General features: G+C 40.3%; 1 protein-coding gene across 1 annotated transcript; it reads right to left on the reverse strand.

The window, feature by feature from the left end:
* Window positions 1–1,396: 1,396 nt before the first annotated feature.
* Window positions 1,397–20,546, reverse strand: gpatch1 (G patch domain containing 1). The gene is made up of 20 exons (XM_038267427.1): window positions 20,448–20,546; window positions 18,917–19,051; window positions 17,632–17,717; window positions 17,317–17,477; window positions 17,151–17,248; window positions 16,977–17,035; window positions 11,647–11,889; window positions 11,431–11,572; window positions 11,273–11,352; window positions 10,986–11,202; window positions 8,312–8,584; window positions 5,923–6,101; window positions 5,715–5,842; window positions 5,549–5,637; window positions 2,552–2,739; window positions 2,153–2,474; window positions 1,996–2,079; window positions 1,773–1,879; window positions 1,584–1,699; window positions 1,397–1,497 (listed from the first exon to the last, which is right to left on the reverse strand). Exons 1-20 carry the CDS (start codon window positions 20,515–20,517, stop codon window positions 1,464–1,466), a joined length of 2,811 nt encoding a protein of 936 aa, XP_038123355.1. The 5' UTR covers window positions 20,518–20,546; the 3' UTR covers window positions 1,397–1,463.
* Window positions 20,547–21,513: the final 967 nt, after the last annotated feature.

Here is a 21,513-nt window from a genome sequence, read left to right on the forward strand (position 1 = left end):
TTTATCAGATAGTGCAGTTATAAATTTTAAAGAATCTGCTTCACTTTCTCTCTCCTCTGTGTCGCTGAGCAGTGCTGCAGAGTGCAAAAGCTTAGCTTATTCCCCTTCACAGGTTGATGATTTTGTTGATGGGGTTGCTAGTTCTCTGCGTATTGCCTTAGACAACGCAGCTCCTTTGAAAATGAAAACCGTTAAAAATAGAAAGCTTGCTCCTTGGTTTAATGCAGAGCTGCGCACTTTGAAGCAAAATGCTTGGAAACTGGAGGGAAAATATCGCTCCACAGGCCTACGGGAGTCCTTCCTAGTCTGGAAAAATGGTTTACTGCTGTATAAGAGGACCCTTTGTAAAGCAAGAGCAGCATACTTCTCCTCATTAATAGAGGAGAATCAGAATAATCCTAGATTTCTTTTTAATCCAGTTGCCAAACTCACCCAGAGCCATAGCTCTGTTGAACCGTCCATTCCACCTGCTCTTAGCAGCAACGATTTTATGGGATTCTTTATAAATAAGATTGACATTGACATCTGGCCATAGCCAGACAGTACACTGTAAAAAATTTTTTTAATTCTCTGGAAAGTTTCATCCATCATGCCGCCCAGTTCAGGTTCGGGTGTTTTTGGTTTAATTTCTTCCTGGTAAAGCTTCCCTCCAAGGCCTGGTTCTCAGAGGTCCTCCTAACCGCTCAGGGTGAGCCCTGGTCGGGTAAAACATCTGACCTTTCCCGCTGGACTCTTTCTGTGACAGCTCCATACCAGAGTCCCAGAACCAAAATCAAACAAACTTTATTAACAACTCAGCATCAACACATTTACCAGAATATTTCCTCTGAAGTCCTGCAGGTAGATCTCACCTGCAGCTCCACCCTTCATCCTCCTCCTCATCCTCCTCCACCCATGGCTTGTTTATCGGACTCATTCTTAATAAAACCAAAGAAAAACTCAAACCTCGAATCTATGCGGAAGCTAGGTGTTGACCGCTAGTGGTTTCCATAGAAACGCGTCTGAAATGGTGCGTTCAGGGCCTGTGGGATAAACCGTACTGCTGGCCGTTATCAGATCAGGTTTTTAATTAGGGGCTTTAATCAATCTTCTCTGGGTTCCAGCGGGTTCTGTTCTGGTCGTCCAACAGAAGCTTCTCACCCTCCTGTGTCCTGCTCCATCCATCACCCAGGAAACGGGAGCACGGGACCCAGAGGGGAGCTGGGCACCAACCAATCATAGCAGAGGTATAGTCCAAAAGTCTGCATTTAGTTCTGGTTCAGGGGGACCAGGAAAAGAACGCAGACAGAACCAGAACCGGCCCTCCTTTCCTCGCTCAGAACTCAGGTTTTCACTTCAGATCAACAGAAATCTGTTCTTTAAAATGTGATAAAATGGAAGAACAGTGAAAACCCAGTAAACCAGAACCGACATTAACAAGATGTCTGGTTTTTATTAGACGGCTGATGATGCGTTCCTCCGGGTCACCGGATCCGAGGGGTCCGGATGCTCTTCAGTCTGAAAGCAGATCAGAAACACGGAGGCGGATTTAGGATCAGAACATCAGAACCGCTGATGAGCCGAAGCTCGCTGCGACCTCTGACCTCCTCAGCAGCTCGTCCGTCGACAGCTCGGCGTCTTCCTCGTCTTCCTCAGAGCCGCTGGTCGACTCCTCCTTCTTACTCTTCCCTTTGCTTTTGTGCTTCTTGTGTTTCTTCTTCTGCAGAAATAAACAGAATCAGAACGGAGATCAGAAGCAGCTCACCTCTGAACTGGTCCTCCTCTTCCTCAACCTTTTTCTCCTTCTTGTGCTTCTTGCTTTTCTGCTTCTTCTCTTTGCTTCTCTTGCTGGACTTCTCATCCTGACGGTTGGAGGCCGTGGAGGTGGCGCCTCCTCTGTCTGATCAGGAGAACAACAAGCAAACAGTTAAACCTCCCGATCCGCTTTAAACCGACCGTGAAAAATGGAGGGAAGTCTCCTCAGCACCAGAACTCAGAGGAGGAGCAGCTTCTCACCGACAGCAGCCGAAGGAGGCGGCAGCTTCGGTCCAAACTCTTCCTCCTCGTCTTTGGCCGACGTCTGACGGGAAGCTGCTGCTTCTGGGGAACAAAGAGAACCTTTGAGCTCAGAGTCCGGTTGATGCTGATAACATCTGCAGAACAGCTGGAGAACCTGTGTGCAGCCTGGAGGTGACAGCAGAGGAAGAGGAGGCGGGGGGGACGGCGGAGGAGGAAGAGGAGGCAGGGGGGGCGGCGGAGGAGGAAGAGGAGATGACGAACAGCTTCACTGGTTCCGTCTCTGATCGCTCTTCCTTTGCATCATTCTCCCCCTCCTCTTCATCGCTCTCTCCCTCTGAGGAGGAGGACTTCTCATCAGAGGAGTTGGCAAAGATGGCTTTGAACAGATCCATAGGAGGCCTCTCCTCCTCCTCCTCCTCCTCCTGGTCTTCATCCTTTGTTCTCTGCTCTGAGCTGGGCTGATCTGCTGACCCCCCCTGGAAGAAAAGCCCAGCAGAGGTTAGACCTGCAGAGGATCCACCTAAAGCTGCAGGTCCGGTTTGTTCAGACGGACCTCGCTGCTGCCGGCTGCAGTCTGGATGCTGTTGGACCCGGGAGGTGAGTTCTCTTCAGATTTGGGCTCAGCTTGGTTCTGTGCATCGCTGATACGCTCGCTCAGCGAATCCTGGTTCTTCTTCTCTTTGCTTTTCTCTGAAACATCCCACCTGGACTTCTTCTCCTGCTCCAGAGGCTTTGGAGGAGCTGAGAGGAACAAGTGAGAAGTTTAGCTTTGTTAGGATCATTGATGATATGTGAGCTTAATATGAGCTGCCTGTTGGTGTCAGAACCGATGTTTTCCATAATAGTTTATCTAATTAGGACAGTTCCTCTGTCTACGGAAGAGGATTAGGGAAAAAAGGTTTACTGATTTTTACATTTTATTTCAGTTTAGAATGGGGAAAAAAGTCAGAATTCTGACTTTTTTCTTAGAATTCTAACTTTAATCTCAGAACTCTGACTTTAATCTCAGAATTCTGACTTTAAAGTCAGAATTCTGACTTTAATCTCAGAATTCTGACTTTAATCTCAGAATTTTGACTTTAAACTCAGAATTCTGACTTTAATCTCAGAATTCTGACTTTAATCTCAGAATTCTGACTTTAATCTCAGAATTTTGACTTTAAACTCAGAATTCTGACTTTAATCTCAGAATTCTGACTTTAATCTCAGAATTTTGACTTTAATCTCAGAACTCTGACTTTAATCTCAGAATTTTGACTTTAATCTCAGAATTTTGACTTTAATCTCAGAATTTTGACTTTAATCTCAGAATTCTGACAGCTAACAAACATGTTAGCATCAAGCCATAGCCATGTCTGTTTTAGAGACTAGCTCTCTTGTTTTAATGACCTTCTGCTCCTCCATTAATGAGGGGACCCCTCGGGCACGTAAAAAGTCGCCTGATTCCGTCATTTTCCACCAATGTGTCACTGGCCACCTCAAACAGCTCACATCTTAGTCAGTGAAGCTAAGAGCTCCACATCTCTGCCTTCATGGAGCCCATCTACATTAAGATCCACAATTCTGAGATTAAAGTCAGAATTTTGAGAAAAAAAGCCAGAATTCTGAGATTAAAGTCAGAATTTTGAGATTAAAGTCAGAATTCTGAGATTAAAGTCAGAATTTTGAGATTAAAGTCAGAATTCTGAGAAAAAAAGCCAAAATTTTGAGATTAAAGTCAGAATTCTGAGATTAAAGTAAGAATTTTGAGATTAAAGTCAGAATTCTGAGATTAAAGTAAGAATTTTGAGATTAAAGTCAGAATTTTGAGATTAAAGTAAGAATTCTGAGAAAAAAAGCCAGAATTCTGAGATTAAAGTAAGAATTTTGAGATTAAAGTCAGAATTTTGAGATTAAAGTCAGAATTCTGAGATTAAAGTAAGAATTTTGAGATTAAAGTCAGAATTCTGAGATTAAAGTAAGAATTTTGAGATTAAAGTCAGAATTCTGAGAAAAAAAGCCAAAATTTTGAGATTAAAGTCAGAATTCTGAGATTAAAGTCAGAATTTTGAGATTAAAGTCAGAATTCTGAGAAAAAAAGCCAAAATTTTGAGATTAAAGTCAGAATTCTGAGATTAAAGTCAGAATTTTGAGATTAAAGTCAGAATTCTGAGAAAAAAAGCCAAAATTTTGAGATTAAAGTCAGAATTCTGAGATTAAAGTCAGAATTCTGAGATTAAAGTCAGAATTCTGAGATTAAAGTAAGAATTTTGAGATTAAAGTCAGAATTTTGAGATTAAAGTAAGAATTCTGAGAAAAAAAGCCAGAATTCTGAGATTAAAGTAAGAATTTTGAGATTAAAGTCAGAATTTTGAGATTAAAGTCAGAATTCTGAGATTAAAGTCAGAATTTTGAGATTAAAGTCAGAATTCTGAGGAGAAAAAAAGCCAAAATTTTGAGATTAAAGTCAGAATTCTGAGATTAAAGTAAGAATTTTGAGATTAAAGTCAGAATTCTGAGATTAAAGTAAGAATTTTGAGATTAAAGTCAGAATTCTGAGATTAAAGTAAGAATTCTGAGAAAAAAAGCCAGAATTCTGAGATTAAAGTAAGAATTTTGAGATTAAAGTCAGAATTCTGAGATTAAAGTAAGAATTCTGAGAAAAAAAGCCAGAATTCTGAGATTAAAGTAAGAATTTTGAGATTAAAGTCAGAATTTTGAGATTAAAGTCAGAATTCTGAGATTAAAGTCAGAATTCTGAGATTAAAGTAAGAATTTTGAGATTAAAGTCAGAATTCTGAGAAAAAAAGCCAGAATTTTGAGATTAAAGTCAGAATTTTGAGATTAAAGTCAGAATTCTGAGATTAAAGTAAGAATTTTGAGATTAAAGTCAGAATTCTGAGATTAAAGTAAGAATTCTGAGAAAAAAAGCCAGAATTCTGAGATTAAAGTAAGAATTTTGAGATTAAAATCAGAATTCTGAGATTAAAGTAAGAATTCTGAGAAAAAAAGCCAGAATTCTGAGATTAAAGTAAGAATTTTGAGATTAAAGTCAGAATTTTGAGATTAAAGTCAGAATTCTGAGAAAAAAAGCCAGAATTCTGAGATTAAAGTAAGAATTTTGAGATTAAAGTCAGAATTTTGAGATTAAAGTCAGAATTCTGAGAAAAAAAGCCAGAATTTTGAGATTAAAGTCAGAATTTTGAGATTAAAGTCAGAATTCTGAGATTAAAGTCAGAATTTTGAGATTAAAGTCAGAATTCTGACTTTTTTCCCATACTAAATTTAAATAAAATGTTAAAATCAGTAAACATTTTTTTTCCAGTGGCCCTAATCCTCGCTGTATCTGTCTGATTATACGGTTATAATCTTCAATCTGTACATAGAGTCTAGTCAAAGTCCAGACGTCTCCAACCCGTCTGAGCCCAGAGGACCTGCAGCCAGAGTTCTGAAGGTTCTGCTTCTATGTCGGTCGCTCGTTTGTTGATGGACCAGAAAACGATGCAAAGTGTTTGTGGTCCAGAACCAGTGGTTGGACGCGGCGGGTCCGGTTCTTCCTCAGTGGACCTACCTGCCGCCTGCCGGCTCTCTGGAACAGTTAAGAAGTTGAAGACGGAGAACTTGTCTCTCTTCACCTTGGGCAGACCCACCAACGACGACCTGAAGGACCAATCAGAGGCAGAGTTAGGCGTCACGTTGGGACACGGGGCTTTGTTCTGGTCCGGTTCGGTTCGTACCCAGGGTAAGGGTCCGGAACGTTGAACCTCTTGCACAGCAGTCTGTCAGGATGCCACTCCAACGTCTCTCTGGTCAGTTTTCCAAACATCTTCATCTTGACGGCTTCCTGCTTATCATCCACGTCGCCCTGGCAACCAAACAACAAGCTCAGACTTCCCGGGAGAACAGGGGGAGCGTCTCCGAGCAGAACACATCTGGGTGTCCTACCTCTTGGTCCAGGTGGACCTCCACCGTGTCGTCGTCCTCCTGGTGCTTGGCGCTAGTGAAGCGAGACGACAGCGAGGAAGAGGAGGGTCGGTACAAGATGGATGCTCGGACGAACTCCTCGCGCTCCCTGCTGCGCTCCCACTCAGTCATGGTCGGGTCCAGACTTTGCTCCAGGGCATCTATGGGACAGAAGAACCTCTTTAGACGGGTTCTGGCCCACTGGGCCCACTGGTTCTGGCCCAGTGGGACTGAAATGACCAGTTTGATGGTCGTTTCTGCTCATGAAGGAAGCAGGAAATGATCGAGATTAACCGGTTAAACCTGAAGATCCACAGGAACAACATTAAGACGGGCTGAGACCGTTCATCCGATTTAATCGAATATTTACCCGCCTGAGCCCGGCGGGCCCGGCGCAGGGCCCAGCTGACACCGGCTCATGGCCAAAACACAGTCACATGGTGTTTCATATGGAGGATAAAAAGTGCCAAAATTAAATAAATAAATACAGCATTAAATAAATAATTAAATGTGTCAATAATTAATTAAATGTGGAATTAAATAAATAAATGTGTCATTCATTAATTAAAACCACGTCACTAATATAAAGTGCAACAATTAAATAAATACAGTGATAAACAATGAATTAAATGTGTAATTCATTAAATAAATACAGAATTAAATATATAAATGTGTCATTAATTTAATTAAATACGTCTTCATTTTATTAAAAAAATATATATAATTATTTCAGTGCATCGAAACCATTAAAAGAATCTGTCAAACTCACCCATCAAAGTTAGGGGGCGGGGCTAACGCCAATCGGGTCTCTGTAATCGATTTGCTCCGCCTTAATGTGCAGGGTGACCAATCAGGTGTTAGATACCCGCCCCCTAACTTTGATGGGGGAGTTTGACAGATTATTTTAATGGTTTCGACGCACTGAAATAATTATATATATATTTTTTATAATATGAAGACGTATTTAATTAAATTAATGACACATTTATATATTTAATTCCGTATTTATTTAATGAATTACACATTTAATTAATTGTTTATCGCTGTATTTATTTATTTAATTGCGGCACTTTATATTAGTGACGTGGTTTTAATTAATGAATGACACATTTATTTATTTAATTCCACATTTAATTAATTATTGACACATTTAATTATTTATTTAATGCCGTATTTATTTATTTAATTTTGGCACTTTTTATCCTCCACACGCCTTTCAAATGGGGCTTTAAAATTTCTAAAATAATTTTTTCACGAGTACCTTTTGTTTTATAGCTGGGTTAACAAATAAACAAAATAAGATTTAAAATTCCACCTGACATGTGCGACTCTGTGTGGCATCAGCAGGTATTCATTTTTAGCCCCGCCTCCTAATGGCCGCCATCATTGGAGGTAATTGCTCTGTTGCTCTTATTTTCTATTCAGTTTGGTGATTTTATCGGTAAATTTCAATGAACAAACGCCTAAATCTGAGGAGCAAAGGCTTTGCCTCATGCAGAAGGTCTCCAAATATGGAAATCAGCACATTTATCTGACCAGATTCTCCTTTATGAGAGGAAAAAATGCATTTTTGTACATTTGGCATTGTGCTAAAATCCCATTTCCTCCCAGCAAACTGCCAGCTAAAACCTTTGTGGAACAAACATGCTTCATCATATTCGGTCCAAATGTGTTTGAGTTCTAGTCCAGATGTGGATCTATGGAGTCTGAGCTTCATCCAGAGTTTAAAACAGGCTTTCATGATATTTTGCAGTTTTTATCGTGGAAAAAAACATTTTTTTTTTTTTTTTCTTTGTTTAATCTCCTATAAATCAGACATGCTGACATTTAAAATAGTGGTTCCACCTGAAAACTATTCCTCAGTGCCTTTATGTCACACAAATACAAACAATTTTATTTCCGATTTATAGTTTAGAGCTAAACTTGCTTTAATTCACATCTGGAATTTCAGGCAGAAGTTACTCCTAAGCGCCTCGGTGCTTAAAGGGTTAAATAATCTTTAAATCATTTAGTAGTCGATTAATTGTTAACTGGAGTTTAGAGATTTTAAAACATGCCTTTAGCTGACAGAGCGACCTTAGAGCAGTAATTATACCAAATAATATGTAAAGATTTTTTATTTAAGATAAAAATATTTTTCTTCTCTCATATTTTCTATCCAGAACGTCTGAAGTGGAAAAGTTTTAGCTTCATGAGGTTTAATTTAACAAAAAGTCTTCTTTAAGGAACCTTTGGCTATCTGATTATTAATCGATTGATTGAAAAAGTAATCAATCGTTTAATTGATGTGTTAAATCTAGTTAGTTGTAGTCCCGGTTCAGACCTTCAGTTGGATTCAGTTGGTTCCTGGTTTCTGTGGGACGTCTCCTACCTTTGTCTCCGTCACGGAGGCGGCTCAGGTACAGCTCGTAGCGCGCCTGCTTGCTGGGGGTTTTCTCAAAAGGTTTGAAGCTCTGCGAGGAGGAGGAGCCTCTCCACGCCGCTAGAGCCTCCTGCTCCCGGAGGGCGGATGGCGTCGGAACCGGTCCGGTCGGAGTGGGCAGGGGGGGGTCGGGCGTGGATGGCTTCTGGGCCGAGGAGTTTCGAAGGCTGAGCAGGCACTGTCGGTCCTCAGGTCTCAGCAGATCCAAGACTGAACTGGGACCTGATCCGGGTCAGAACCAGGAAGCAGATGAAGGAATCAGGAATTAAGCCACAATAATTACCGTAATTCACCGACTAAAGGAGCAAAGACAATCAACTTTATTGGTCCCTGCAAATCTACATTACAATGAAGCTGAAGTCCTCCTTCAGGGAACAGTGGGCAGAAATGTTTATATCTAGATAGATAGGAATAGATCTAGGACCCCATGTCGAACCAGCGACGGGTGTAGGGGGTGTGGCCAAAAACCCACTAATAATCAGTAACTCTGCGCGTCTGATGGAGGAAAAGGATTGACTTGTTAGCATCTGGTTGCATAAAGGCTGCTTCTTTTAGTGGGTTTTGCTAAATAGATTTATTCCCGGTTTGGGGCCAACCCTCAATATTTAAAATTCAAGTTTTATTTTAGATTTATGTTGGGAAAATATTCAAGTGTTTTCATCATATCTTTACAATTAATTAATCACATAAATTCTAGAATTGTGTTGATAAAGATGGCTGCATGGTGAAGTAGCTCTGCTAACTTAAATTCGTAGGGAAATCAAATTTAGATGTCAAATCATTCTGGTTGAAACATGGATACATGGGCAGCTCTAGACAGGGGCCAACGGGGGCCAGTGCCCCTCTAGAACATGTCCTGGTCCCCGTTATGGCCCCTGTACTGAAGACATCATGCTCAAAGAAACTCTAAAGATGATATGCGCTGGAACAGACATGGTTGCAAATTCTGTTTTACTAATTATTCAAAAACAATGAGGCGATATCTGCAGTGGTGCTGCGATAGGATCCCAGTCTTCATCTGCTAAATGGTTTTTTTCAAAATGAAAAAAAAAAACCTCAAATTTTTACAGCTTAATTTATCAGTTTTTTCTTGAGTTCCAATTCAGATTTTATATATAAAAAAACAAACAAAAAAAACCCGGTAATTTCAACTTAAATTAAGTAAAAAATAAAATAAATTCTGAATATATATTGACCTAATTAGTAATAGAAGTTTTATTAAACCTAGTTGAAGAGAAATTTCTGTTCATGCAGCTCTCTTTATATATCTGAACTGCTTGCCCAGTTTTTTTTTTATTTCATGCTTTTCTGGGCCCCCATGAAACACGCTGGCCCCCTGGTACATTTGGTGTAGAACCGCCACTGCATGGATAGAAATGTAATCTTTATTATTTTTTCTGTTATTGTATGAAAATAATGTTCTGTTAGCTCTACGCCTGCCGAAGACACAGACGTCCATCCCCGTGAACACTGGGACGCAACTCAATGGGAAAGGAAAGGATTCTGGTTTCAACCGTTGCGTATATTAGCTGCGACACATGAATCAAGATGCTATGACCCGAAAACATTTGATTGACAGATGACCGTTGATATATGATTGGCCGAATTTAGGTGTTCAGGCTGACGTAGAACTAACTGGCCTGGAGAAGATAACGGAAAAAAACAGGCAGGATTTTTTTTTTTTATAGACTTTTTCTAACTTTTGGGACAATATCATCTGATAAAGAGAACATTTATATCCATGTTTAAGCCAGAATGATTTGACATTTAACCCTATAATGCCTAATGTATCATATTTGATACATACGGTTTCTGAAATGTTTTGCGTCTGACACCTTTTGCATAATTTAATGGTAAAAACTTTGCTCAAAATCCTATTGTACACAATCAGATATACCTGATAACAGCCAGTAGAAGACTACACAAAAAATAATCTTGACTTATCGCATAGTAATAAATTATTAATATCAAAAATGTATTTCTTGTTTTTTCTTTTTACATATTTTGTTAAAAGGCCAAATAAGGACTTCAAACCAAAAAAAAGTAATTTTCTGTTTTGTTTTATTCTTGGATCGGGCTTTAAAGGGTTAAATATGATTTCCCTACGACTTTAAAAAAGCTCATCAAGCTAATATTAAAGGCCGGTCTGTTCCAGAAACTCTTCTAGAATCACAAAGAAGAGTTATTCATAAAGAGAAGAACATTATGGACATCAGTCGATAAAAAACATCAGACTGTCTTCAGTCAGAGGCTTCAACAGATCTACTGATACACAGAACTCTACAGAATATCCGTCCTGCTTACAGCTTTCAACACCAACAACTCATAAAAATCCCTGAGTTATTATAACGTATCATTTGCTTTAGGGATAAAAAACCTATTTTGTAATGAGTTCAACGGATTCAAAGAATGGAAGCAAATTGGTTTGGAAAACCCAAATCCTGCCTCTGGTTCTGGATGGACCGGAGATCTCAGAACCAGCAGAACCAGCAGGTTCTATTCTGGTCGGTCAGTTTGATGCTTTAAGACTCTTAGAGAATCGGATCATGAGGTCTTTGGAGCGGGAGTCCAAACCTAAACACAGGCTTACTGGTGAACCCAGAGATTAGACGGAGCCCTTCACCTTTCAGGGCGTCCTCTCCCAGCAGCGCCGCCCTCTGGCCAGAGTCCAGCTGGTGGCGTCCTCCCTGCTGGGGCTCTTCTTTGACCATGTGACCCCGGGAGGTCTTCAGAGCCTCAGCGAGCGCCGGACTGACTCCAGACAGTCTGGAGACGATGACTTGTGGACGGAAATAATGGACAGGGCGGTAATCTCTGGGCAGAATGGGAGGAGGGAAGATCTGCAGGAGGAGAGAGGAGTCAGCGGGGAGTTTCCTCCAGAAACAGAAAGCTTCTCAGCTGCAGACTCACCGTTTTCTCCTCCAGAGGTTTCTGGGCCAGAGTGAACCCCTCCAGGATTTTCCCCAGGTACGAAGCGTCTCTGCTTCTGTCTGAAAACATTCAGACAAACATGAACGTAATTCCAGCCGGACGCCCTTCAGACGTTCCCAGGACTGTCCGGGTTTTACCTTTCTGCTTGGTGTACTGCTGCGGAGCCGTCCAGCCGTACAGACCGTCTCCAGGCTCCTCGTCTTTCAGAACGGTGTCATATCTCAACATGGAGTCTCTGTGGTAGACGTCCTCGTCCTCCAGCGCCCCCACGCCAAACGCCTGCAGGTCAAAGCTCAGGTCAACCAACACCCAGACCTCCATCATTCTGACCCCCTAAAGGAGCTGAACCCCACCTGACCGGCGACCCCTCCTCTCCTGGAGCTCCTCTGCCGGTCCCCGAACAGCCGACTCCTGGTCTCTGACTGAGGCTTGAACAGGTCCACATGCTCGTCCGTGACTCGCCCCAGCAGGGCCAGACCTGGGTCCAGACCGCGGTACCCCAGACCCTGAACCCCCAGCCTCGGGGTGAAGTCCACCGGAGTCACATCCTTTGGAGCAAAGGTAACATTTTCTGGGGCAAACTCTTCATCGTCCTCCTGAGCAGAAGCAAACAGACAGATCTTCAGGAGGAGAAGCGGCTCCAGGCCTGTTTGAGGATGAAAGTAACACCTTCAGACCCATCAGAACCTCTAAGGGTTTTACTTTAGGAAGCTCTTCAGAAAGTCTGGTGTAACCCGCAATTAGTCAATCATTCGAGACTTTTATTGTTGCGGGCCCACTTCCTGTTTTGCCCAAACTCCTCAACTTATTTAAAGCCCCGCCTCCAGCCAGGTTAAACTACATCACCTGTTCCACTGTGATTGTGGCTGGCTGTTGGCATCCTGCTGAACATTTCACCCTGGAAATAATCCAAATCTCTGAAACCACTGATTTGCTCTCTTGGTGAGTTTGTTCCTAGCATAGCGATATCGGATTGGTATGCAATGGCTGCTTGATTGCTCATTGGAGCATTGTTTTATTAGAACAGTTGCTGTTGTGCCTGGGCTGTCACAGCTGATCGCTGTTGGGTGCGCCCCACTCCCTGCTTTAAGGTAACTAACCTGCTGGTATGGTGTGTGTGTTTGGGCACTTTGTGAAATGAAATGCATTAAAATAGGATCATGTAGCTACATTTACATTTAAATTGATATTGCGCAGTATATTTATTTATTTAATTTCTTTTCCTCACACTGCTTGAGTATTTGAGTTAATTTATTTTATTTGATATTTTGAAAGTTAACTTTTGATTTCAACTTTTCAAGTTTAACCTTAATTGATTAGTTTGAAATGATTATTCTTTTTGTTTGTTTAAATTATGGTTAATTTAACCTGATTGAAATGTTTAATTATTAGATATTTGATAGTTGTATTGACTTTATTTGTTGCATTTGTGTTGTTTGTTAAAACACTTAATGGGTTTTCTGGCCTTTTAGGTCGGGTTTTTTATATATATGATGGATCAGATCCTCAGATCCTGAACAACTGATGGCGAGCTAAAAAAGGACAAGACCCCCAGGACTCTTTAATTGCTTTATTTGTGTATTTGTAATTGTTTTGTTTGTTGTTGTTTTTTCCTGCCCCTTATTTTTTCCATGTTTACAAGGAAAAACAATAATACACTTGCATGTAACACCAACTAAAACAGTTTCCTTGTGTTTTCATTCACACCTCAGGCTCCTTAACGAACTGTTTTCTGATGTAGCAGTCAGCTGCCTAGCCCATAACTGTTACACTGGCTAGAAGTTTATTATGCATCAAAAGGATTATTCAAAGTGATGAAATCCTAAAAAAGTACATTTAGAGGCAGAGAGAGAAAAGATAAAATCAAACTGAACCGATTCATGTTTCATTTACAAGTTTAAATAAAAAGAATCCAAAGGCGACTCTAAACAAAAATGTTTTTAATCTGGATTTAAAGAAACTCACGTTACAGATTAGCGGAGCGTAAGAGATAAATGCTGCGTCTCCATGTTTGTTCAGGAATGCAGAGTAGATTTGATCCAGAAGCCCCGATACAGCAGCAGCCATTCAAAATTTCCCCACTTTCCTTGATGGGTCCCTGGCTGATCCCCTATAATTCCTTTTTAAAAATCAATCTTTGTACTAAAATATTCTGTCATGATTTGAGGACATTAAGATCTAAAGAGAAGCGCCATCTGCTGGTCAGACCCTGTAATTCAGTCAAAGGGTGGAGTCAGAGTAAAGAAATGTGCCAGAGGGGGGTCACTTCAGTGGCTGGAAGTTGGAGGGGATTTTGTTGCTGCCATTCGGCTGGCGTTTGACTGTGAACGGCCATTTTTAATGGCTGCTCCTGCAGGTCTGACCCACTGATCTACTGACAGAAAGTCTGTCATTGCTTTTGGTTCTAACAGAAATGTTTTAAAATCTCTGCTCTGAGATTTGGGCAGACAGTGGAAGGACTTTAGGACTAGGGGTGGGTATTGGCAAAGAAGTTTCACATGCCATGATGCGATTCTCTCACGATGCATCACGATACTTGAAATATTGCGATGCATCACGATGCATTGCGATATTCTCACTGAACACTGTAAGAAAAAGATGCAGCCTCTACCAGTGGCTGACTGGCAATAAATGATCTGGATCGTGTCTTCAATTGATACGTAACTGAAAGCAACTGAATTCATACATAGCTGTATTTAATGAACCGACTTTTGGAGGTGTTGCCATGGAAACAACTACTGGACAGAAATATTACGATTACTGACGTGGACACACTGACAAAAAGATCTTAGGATTCATCTAACTTAAAATAACAAAATAAGGATAATCAGAGCCGTTTACATGGCCTCAGTGGTCCTTTAAACCAATGAAACGAAAACATTCAAATGTATATTTCCCCTTTTGCAAATGACGTGCATCGTATCAATTTCATTTTTACCTTCTTTGTTTTTAAAGCCAGAATGCATCCAAGCATCTGACTTGAAATCTGATGGAGCCACCGGGCGAATTTTCTTAGTGTCCTCCATGTTTTGTTTTCGAATGACTCGTCTCAGTATCCCACGGCCGGAAATGCTTGTGACACAAAGCAGTGGGCGTCAACTCATCCGCAGCGACATCTGCTGGACTGGAAGTTGTATTCCACTTGGTTTGGCTGATGTGCGCCAACCATTCATGTATTTTATTTGTTCATTTTTTAAAATTAAGAATCGATACTTGGCGTCAAGAATCGATGCAGTAGATCACAAAAATTAGAATCGCGATGCATCGTCATGACGATTATTTTGCACACCCCTATTTAGAACTGGGCTGATGTTCTCCACTTTCTCATTTCTAGTGAGGACGCAGGTATCTGTCCATCAGTCGGATCAGCTGCAGCCGCCGTTTTTTAAGGTCTGACAGAGAATCAGACCTTTAAAGTGATGATAACGTGATGTCGATTTATTGTAACTAAGCATTAAAATCCTGCAGCAGGACGTACTGAGTGGCTCCACATCAGCAGCCTATTTCATAGCTGGCACATCTCCATGTGGTGACATCAGAGGGACGTCAGCAGTTTATAATGGAGATGAATGGAAACACTGACGATTGTTCCAGAACATCTAGTCTGTTTTTATTTTTTTGAGTTTTTAAGGCACTAGTGGCTGGTTTTTTTTTTTGGACAGTAGGCCGACAGGAGGGGGGGGGACGAGAGAGGGGGAGAGACATGCGAGAAAGGACCAGGATCCTGGTCCGGGTCGCCCGCGTCCAGGACTAAGGCCTCCATGCATGGGTCGTGTGTGCCACCAAAGCGCCACCAAAGCGCCCCCGCCCCTAGTCTGGTTTTTTGTTGGAGTTGGACTAATAATACGGCTAATATGAGCGGTGTAGCAAACCACGGCAGAGAGAAATGGCGTGCTGCGCTTCTGGTACAGATAGCATTACCATTTACTAGTTTATAAATATAAATTGGTATATAATGATTTTAATCAGGGTTCCTAAAGCATAAGGCAAGTTAAATTCAAGACTTTTTAAGACTATAATGCCACTTGAAATAAAATTTTAAGACCAAATTCACAAGAAAAACCTGCTTGCGACAACTTAACCCAAAGGTTTATTTTAACATAAACCACTGCACTAATGCTTCAAATGTTGAAAAGCTTCCCATACAGGAAGAAAGCTAAAAACACACCAATGACAGATATATTTGAACAATTATTTAACCGAATTCACAAACTTTGTTTTAGCAGGGAACAAAACAAATCAGTTTTAAAGCCCCAACATAACCAGGCTAAGTCTTTTTTGCAGCTATTTTTCTTTGTATGGTTTTCTTAGTCTGTTTGATTTGGTGATAAGTGGAGGCGTTGCAGAGACAAGGGTGGAACTAAACTGAGAAATACCGGCTGTTTCTCTGTAACTCCATTTTGACGTTTTGTGTTTCGTGTTTCGCATGTGCGACTCCACTGCCTTCATTCCCATCGTTCTGAGCTTCAATGACTTCTTGCACTAAATCCACTGAGCCTCATGTATGTTCCCTGGTTTTAGCCATGGAGAAAACTCTTGGCTGGAGACAATTTTCCTTACATTTACACTTGCTCATATTTTCCAGACAAAAAGTTAATGGTGCATCTCCCAAATGTCCCGACCGCAACAACGCTTTATTGGTTCCGCTATCGGGACGGAACCAATAATGGCGAGCAGTTATTTTTTTTTAAATAAAAAGGTCAATTTTAATGTTTTATTTAGATTACAAAAATAAATCATAATAAAAATAATCCTATTTATGATGTTTTTAAAATTAAGACCTACGAAAGACTGATTTAAGACATTTTAATATCAATTAAGGCCTTAGTTTTATTTTGAAGAATTCAATGCCTTTTAAGACTTTTTAAGGACCTGCAGGAACCCTGATTAATGAATATGATTTTCAAATAAATCCTCTTCTGCTGTTACCAAAAAATATCTACTATATTGATAAAGACATAGCTAATAACTCCACCCGTCCTTCACCTGCAGGGCTGTCAGATCTACGATTCCAACCTAAAATAAGATGAAAATCCACCGCCTCATTAAAAAGAAATGAAAATAAATAAATTCTTCTGAAGCTTCTGCTAAAACCACGGACATATGAAACACCTGATAGAGAATACAGAGCTGCGCTATAGTCACTACTAGGCTCCGCTAACAGCAGTTAGCTTTGGATCATCATCTGAAAAAGCAGCAATCGACGATCTAAGCTCCACATGAGCTGCAGCTGCTCATTTTAGCGTTTCACCAAACAACTCTTTCAACGAGGGAACAGAAGAAAAAAAATACATCCTTCTGAAAATGTTCCAGGCAAAGAAGAGAAACTGTGGAGAGCTTCTGACCTGCTTCATCCACTTTGAAAGCAGCTGCGGATCCTCAGGAAACTTTAACGTCACTCCTGTTTCCTCCCTCAGTCACCGAGCGGCGCTAGAGTCACTGAATGGCAGTTTTTTTTTTTTTATAAAACTATTTTAATAAAACTAAGGATAGTTAAAACTATTGGCATTTCTGTCTACAAAAAACCCCTACAGAATGTCAATAACGTTATTTATCCTGGAGATGTTGTTTAGGTGATAGGAAGCTGACTTTGTTCCCGTATATTTGAACCTCTGAGTCTGTTGCTGCATCCAGATTTAGAGCCTGATGGTTTCTAACTGGGTCGTCTGAAGCTACGACCTACCTCTGATTCCTCCGAGCCAGTAGGGGGAAGCGCACAGCCGTACATTCTGGATGCTTCCGCTGTTACATAGATAAAGAAGAAATATGAAACACATGAATGGATGTTCAGTGGGAGGAGCCGCTGAGTTCAGTTCTATCAGTTCTGGTTCTGATCCGAAGCGCTGCGTTTCCCGACCTTGGAGCTGTCTGCGGGGTTTCCTCTTCAGCCGAGGCCCGATGCCCTGTCCTTCCTTCCAGCCCATTTTGGTCAGCAGCTCTATGCCGATGGACGACCTGGGAGCAGAACCGACAACCTTCAGCCGTTATAACACACCGAACCAATGAGCAGCGCCAGCTCCTACCTCGCTGGTGAGAGGAGCTCCTCCAGCAGCGTGTCTCCGGGGATCAGCGCCGCCTGAGCGCTGATGGTTTTGGCCTTTTCCGCCGCCTCGTCTCTGCGGCTGGAGGAGAACTCCTTACTGGTGGTGATCTCTCTGGGAGCGATGCCGTGCTCGCTGAAATCCTGACAACAAGCAGCAGTTCTCTGTCATCTTGGGATCAAACTCTCCGTAAAGCCCGGTTCTGGTTCTGCATCTCTCCGTCACTCCTGTCCTCTACCTGCTGCTCTGCCTCACAGGGAAGGTTTATCTATAGGAAGAAGATCATCAGGGTTTTACCTCCTCGTCCATGAAGTCCTCGGGTCGGGCATGTTGCTTCTCAGCTTTCTGTTGCCGTGACGACACAAAGGTTGAAGGAGTCCAGCCTAAATTATAAAGATATCAGAAAAACTAGGAGAAATTAATGTTTGGCTGATTTTATTTCATCAAATAATCCTTAATCAGAGATTAAACCTTCAGGATTTATTATCATCATACTTTCAGGATTCAAACAAACACCTCTATATCTTTATAAAAGAACACAGAACATGTTATAAAATAAACCTTTTTTATTTATTTTCATTGATTCCATTCCTGTGGTGGGAACCAGACTCGGTCATGCAAGGCCTGCCTTCAACCAACATCCTGTAATAATTAGGGATGCACGATATAATCGGCCCCCTATCGGTATCGGCCTTAAAACTGAATATGGGACATCGGCCACCCCACCGATATTTAACCCGATATTTGATCAGCTTCTGAGTTTCTAAAGTCTAAAAACAAAAAAAAACAAAATACTACTTCTTCTTCTTCCTCAAAAACTTCTTTTTTACAGACTTAAAAAAAAAATATTGATACATTAAAATATCCCAATATCTTCATATGCTGATATATTGCCATTTAAAAACACCATATCAATCTCTTCTACTAATGAAATATTGCTATATGTCATCGTTATGCTACGAAATCCCCCGAAAATTCACCAAATGTTGCCATATTTTTATATGTTGATATATTGACGCGGTATCGATCTATTTTACTAACAAAATCTCACAAGAATTTGCAAAATATCACGAGAGTTTGTAACAGAACGATGAAATTTCACCAGATTTTGAAAGTAAAATAGATCGATACCGCGTTTTTAAAAATCTATTTGATATCAGCATATGAAAATATATTTGAGTATATTATTTTTCAAAGTGTCAGAAATGGATAACAAAACTGCTATTTTCAACGACTACTTATTTTTGTCCAGCTTTAACATCGGTATCGATATCGGTTATCGGCTACATGAGTTTTAAAATATCGGCATATCGGATATCGGCCAAAATCCCAATATCCTGCATCCCTAGTCATAAGCTGCTCCTTTCATGGGGAAGGAAGGAGACATGAAACTTGAGACGTTGGAATAGGTCGATGTGAACTACAGATTCCTGCAGCGCTTCAGAATCTGGATTAAAATAATCTAAAAAACATCCAGATCAATCCTAAGGAACGATCTAACATCTGGGAGCAGAACAGTAAGTGTGTTCAGAGCCGTCTGTCACACAAGTCCGAGTTAAATTCAACCTCTAACAGGACTGACCTTCCTTTGATCCCACCGTGTTGAAGTATCCCGCTGAGAAGCCTCCGGTGAACGCTCCATGGAACCTCTGATAGCGTCCCTTCTCATCCTTCACGGTCTGTTCGTGCAGCGGGATGGGCTTCTTCAGAGGCTCGTCTGAAACCCCCCCCAAAAAACATGAGGCGTTTTAGCAGGACAATCCTGACGATCCAGGATCAGTAAGAACTGATCTGCGCTTATTTTCTGGGTAACAATTTAAGGACTGGATTAAATGAATAGCCGGTTGTGGAGAAGGTGGCTACCTGTGCTGTAATCTGAATCCCTCAGATTCCCAAAAAAATAAATAATCTCAAATCAGTTGGTCTGTGAAAAATACAGACACCAAATACTAATAGTTTCATATTTTAAGTACATGGTGCAGACACCCTGTCTACTTTTAGGCTAGGCTAGGCTTAAAACTTTCCTATTTGATAAACCTGACAGAGTGGCTAAAGTTCTCCTGAGCTATCTCTATAGTTCTGCTGCTATAGGCTTAGACTGCTGGAGGACATAGGGACCCCTTCTCCTCTCTCTGCCTAATTATACTTCTACATTCCAAATCTGCAATTATTGCCATCTATCTCCACCAATGATAAATTCAAGTGATTCTGCAGGATTCTTCATCTTAAGGAAGTTTTTCTTCTCCACCGTCACGTGTTTAGTGGAGAGGGGCGTCTCTCTGGAGGACCAATCCTGCCATACAATACCGGGTGCATACAGAAATAAATAAATCACCCAAATCTGTCATTGCCGTAATAATGGCTTGAAATTATATATTATATATCTAAAAATGTATCAATTATTTTGATACGATTATATTTATCATTTATTTTAATTGTTCTATGTCATCTCTGCACTTATTTTTATTTAAACTAATAGTATTTAAACTTAGTTTTTTTTTTTACTGCAAAGCTGTATTTGTTCTTTACTTATTTACTGGTGCAGAGATAAAATAGAACAATAAAATTAAATATAATCATATAAAAATAATTTCAAATTTTTTTTAATATACTTTTTGTTTTTTAAATCATATTGTTGCATTTAATGGCTCACTTATTACAATTTCAGGCCATATATTTATGAGTCATTTATGTATTTTATTTGAGGCAGGATTGGTCCTCCATAAGTCTCTGCGTTGCTGATGACGGTTTTTTCTCCCTTGAACAGAAAACTTTTTATTTATTTTAAATCAACTGTTTAAGAAAGTCGTGAATTTCACCTTCTGGTCTGAAATAAAAAGCGTCTAAAGTGGACATGTGTGACAATCATACATTTAACTGATGTTCGGGTTTAAATCAGTGGATTTATGAAGTTTGTATTTCAGTTACATCAACATTTGAGAAGTTAATTAATTTCAGGACATTTTAAGCCTCAGTCTGAGCAGAAGCTAGCAGCTGTTAGCTTAGCCTCCATCAAAGACCTGCTCCTCTCCTCCTGCTGCTCCTCCTTTAACCTCCGCCAAGCTCTAATGGAGAAGGAGAGCATCTGAGGGAGATGATGGGCAGAACCTCACCTTCCTCCAGAGGCTCCAGAGGAGTCCCGAAACTCACAAAGTCCTCCTCGCCGCCGCCTTCCGACGCCATGTTTGTACACAACTACGGCATCTGCAGAGGGATAAAATACATGCGAAGACGAAGCGTCAAAGTACGGAGGAGTACGGAAGAGGATTAGGGCCACTGAAAAAAAAGAAGTTAACTGAAAAAAGTCAGAATTCTGACTTTTTTCTCAGAATTCTGACTGAATTCTGACAATAAAAAAGTCAGAACTCTGAGATTAAAGTCAGAATTCTGAGATTAAAGTCCGAATTCTGAGGTAAAAGTCAGAATTCTGACTTTTTTCCCGTACTAAACTAAAATAAAAATTTAAAAATCAGTTAACTTTTTTTTTTTTTCTTGCACTGGCCCTAATCCTCTTCCTTATAATCCTCTTCCGTATCAAAGTAACGATGAGATTCCAACAGAAAAGCTGCAGCATCTCATGGTGATAAAGCTTTACTATGGAAGCCCGTTTTCGCCACTCTGTAAAAAAAAAATAATTTCTTGCTATAATGAGATAGTAACTCATTATAACGAGATAATGTTTTCTTTTTCTTTTTTTTTTGTACTGAGTGGCGGAAACGGGCTTCCATACAAAACTAAATCAAGATTTAAAGTTTAAATTATTGAAAAGCTTTTAAGTTCAGAATCGGCTAAAAATCTACTTTCTTTTCTTTAGGGTCTAACTTATTATATTTCGTTTTTTTTCTCCACTTTTCCATTTGATGAGGATTAAAAGAGCCTCTGACTTGTGGCAAATAGTTTACTATGTTTTGAAGTATATCAGCTGTATTGAATTAACCAGGCTTAAAGTGAAACAGTCAGACGTTTACAAAAATGCAATGAATAGAAACATTTTATAATAATAATAATAATTCATTTATTTATAATGCACTTTTCACCAAAAAGGCCTCAAAGTGCTACAAAAAAGCTTTTTAAAAAAAGCATTAAAAAAGAAAAACATAGAGATAAAAGAAATAAAATAAAATAAATTAATAAAAGCTGTTTTAAAAGAGAAAAAAGAAAACTCTAAGGGGGACCAAA

This window comes from Cyprinodon tularosa, unplaced genomic scaffold (assembly GCF_016077235.1).
Source record: "Cyprinodon tularosa strain WSP-4 unplaced genomic scaffold, ASM1607723v1 ctg672, whole genome shotgun sequence".
Taxonomy (NCBI): Eukaryota; Metazoa; Chordata; class Actinopteri; order Cyprinodontiformes; family Cyprinodontidae; genus Cyprinodon; species Cyprinodon tularosa.

What these genes read in the sequence shown, in the direction of transcription:
- gpatch1 (XM_038267427.1), bottom strand. Translation starts at nt 20,517, where the DNA reads ATGGCGTCGGAAGGCGGCGGCGAGGAGGACTTTGTGAGTTTCGGGACT. An exon ending in AGGTCCACCTGGACCAAGAG is followed by an intron (nt 5,843 to 5,922) that starts GTAGGACACCCA and finishes TTTGGTTGCCAG; the next exon opens with GGCGACGTGGATGATAAGCA. An exon ending in ACGGACGAGCTGCTGAGGAG is followed by an intron (nt 1,498 to 1,583) that starts GTCAGAGGTCGC and finishes ATCTGCTTTCAG; the next exon opens with ACTGAAGAGCATCCGGACCC.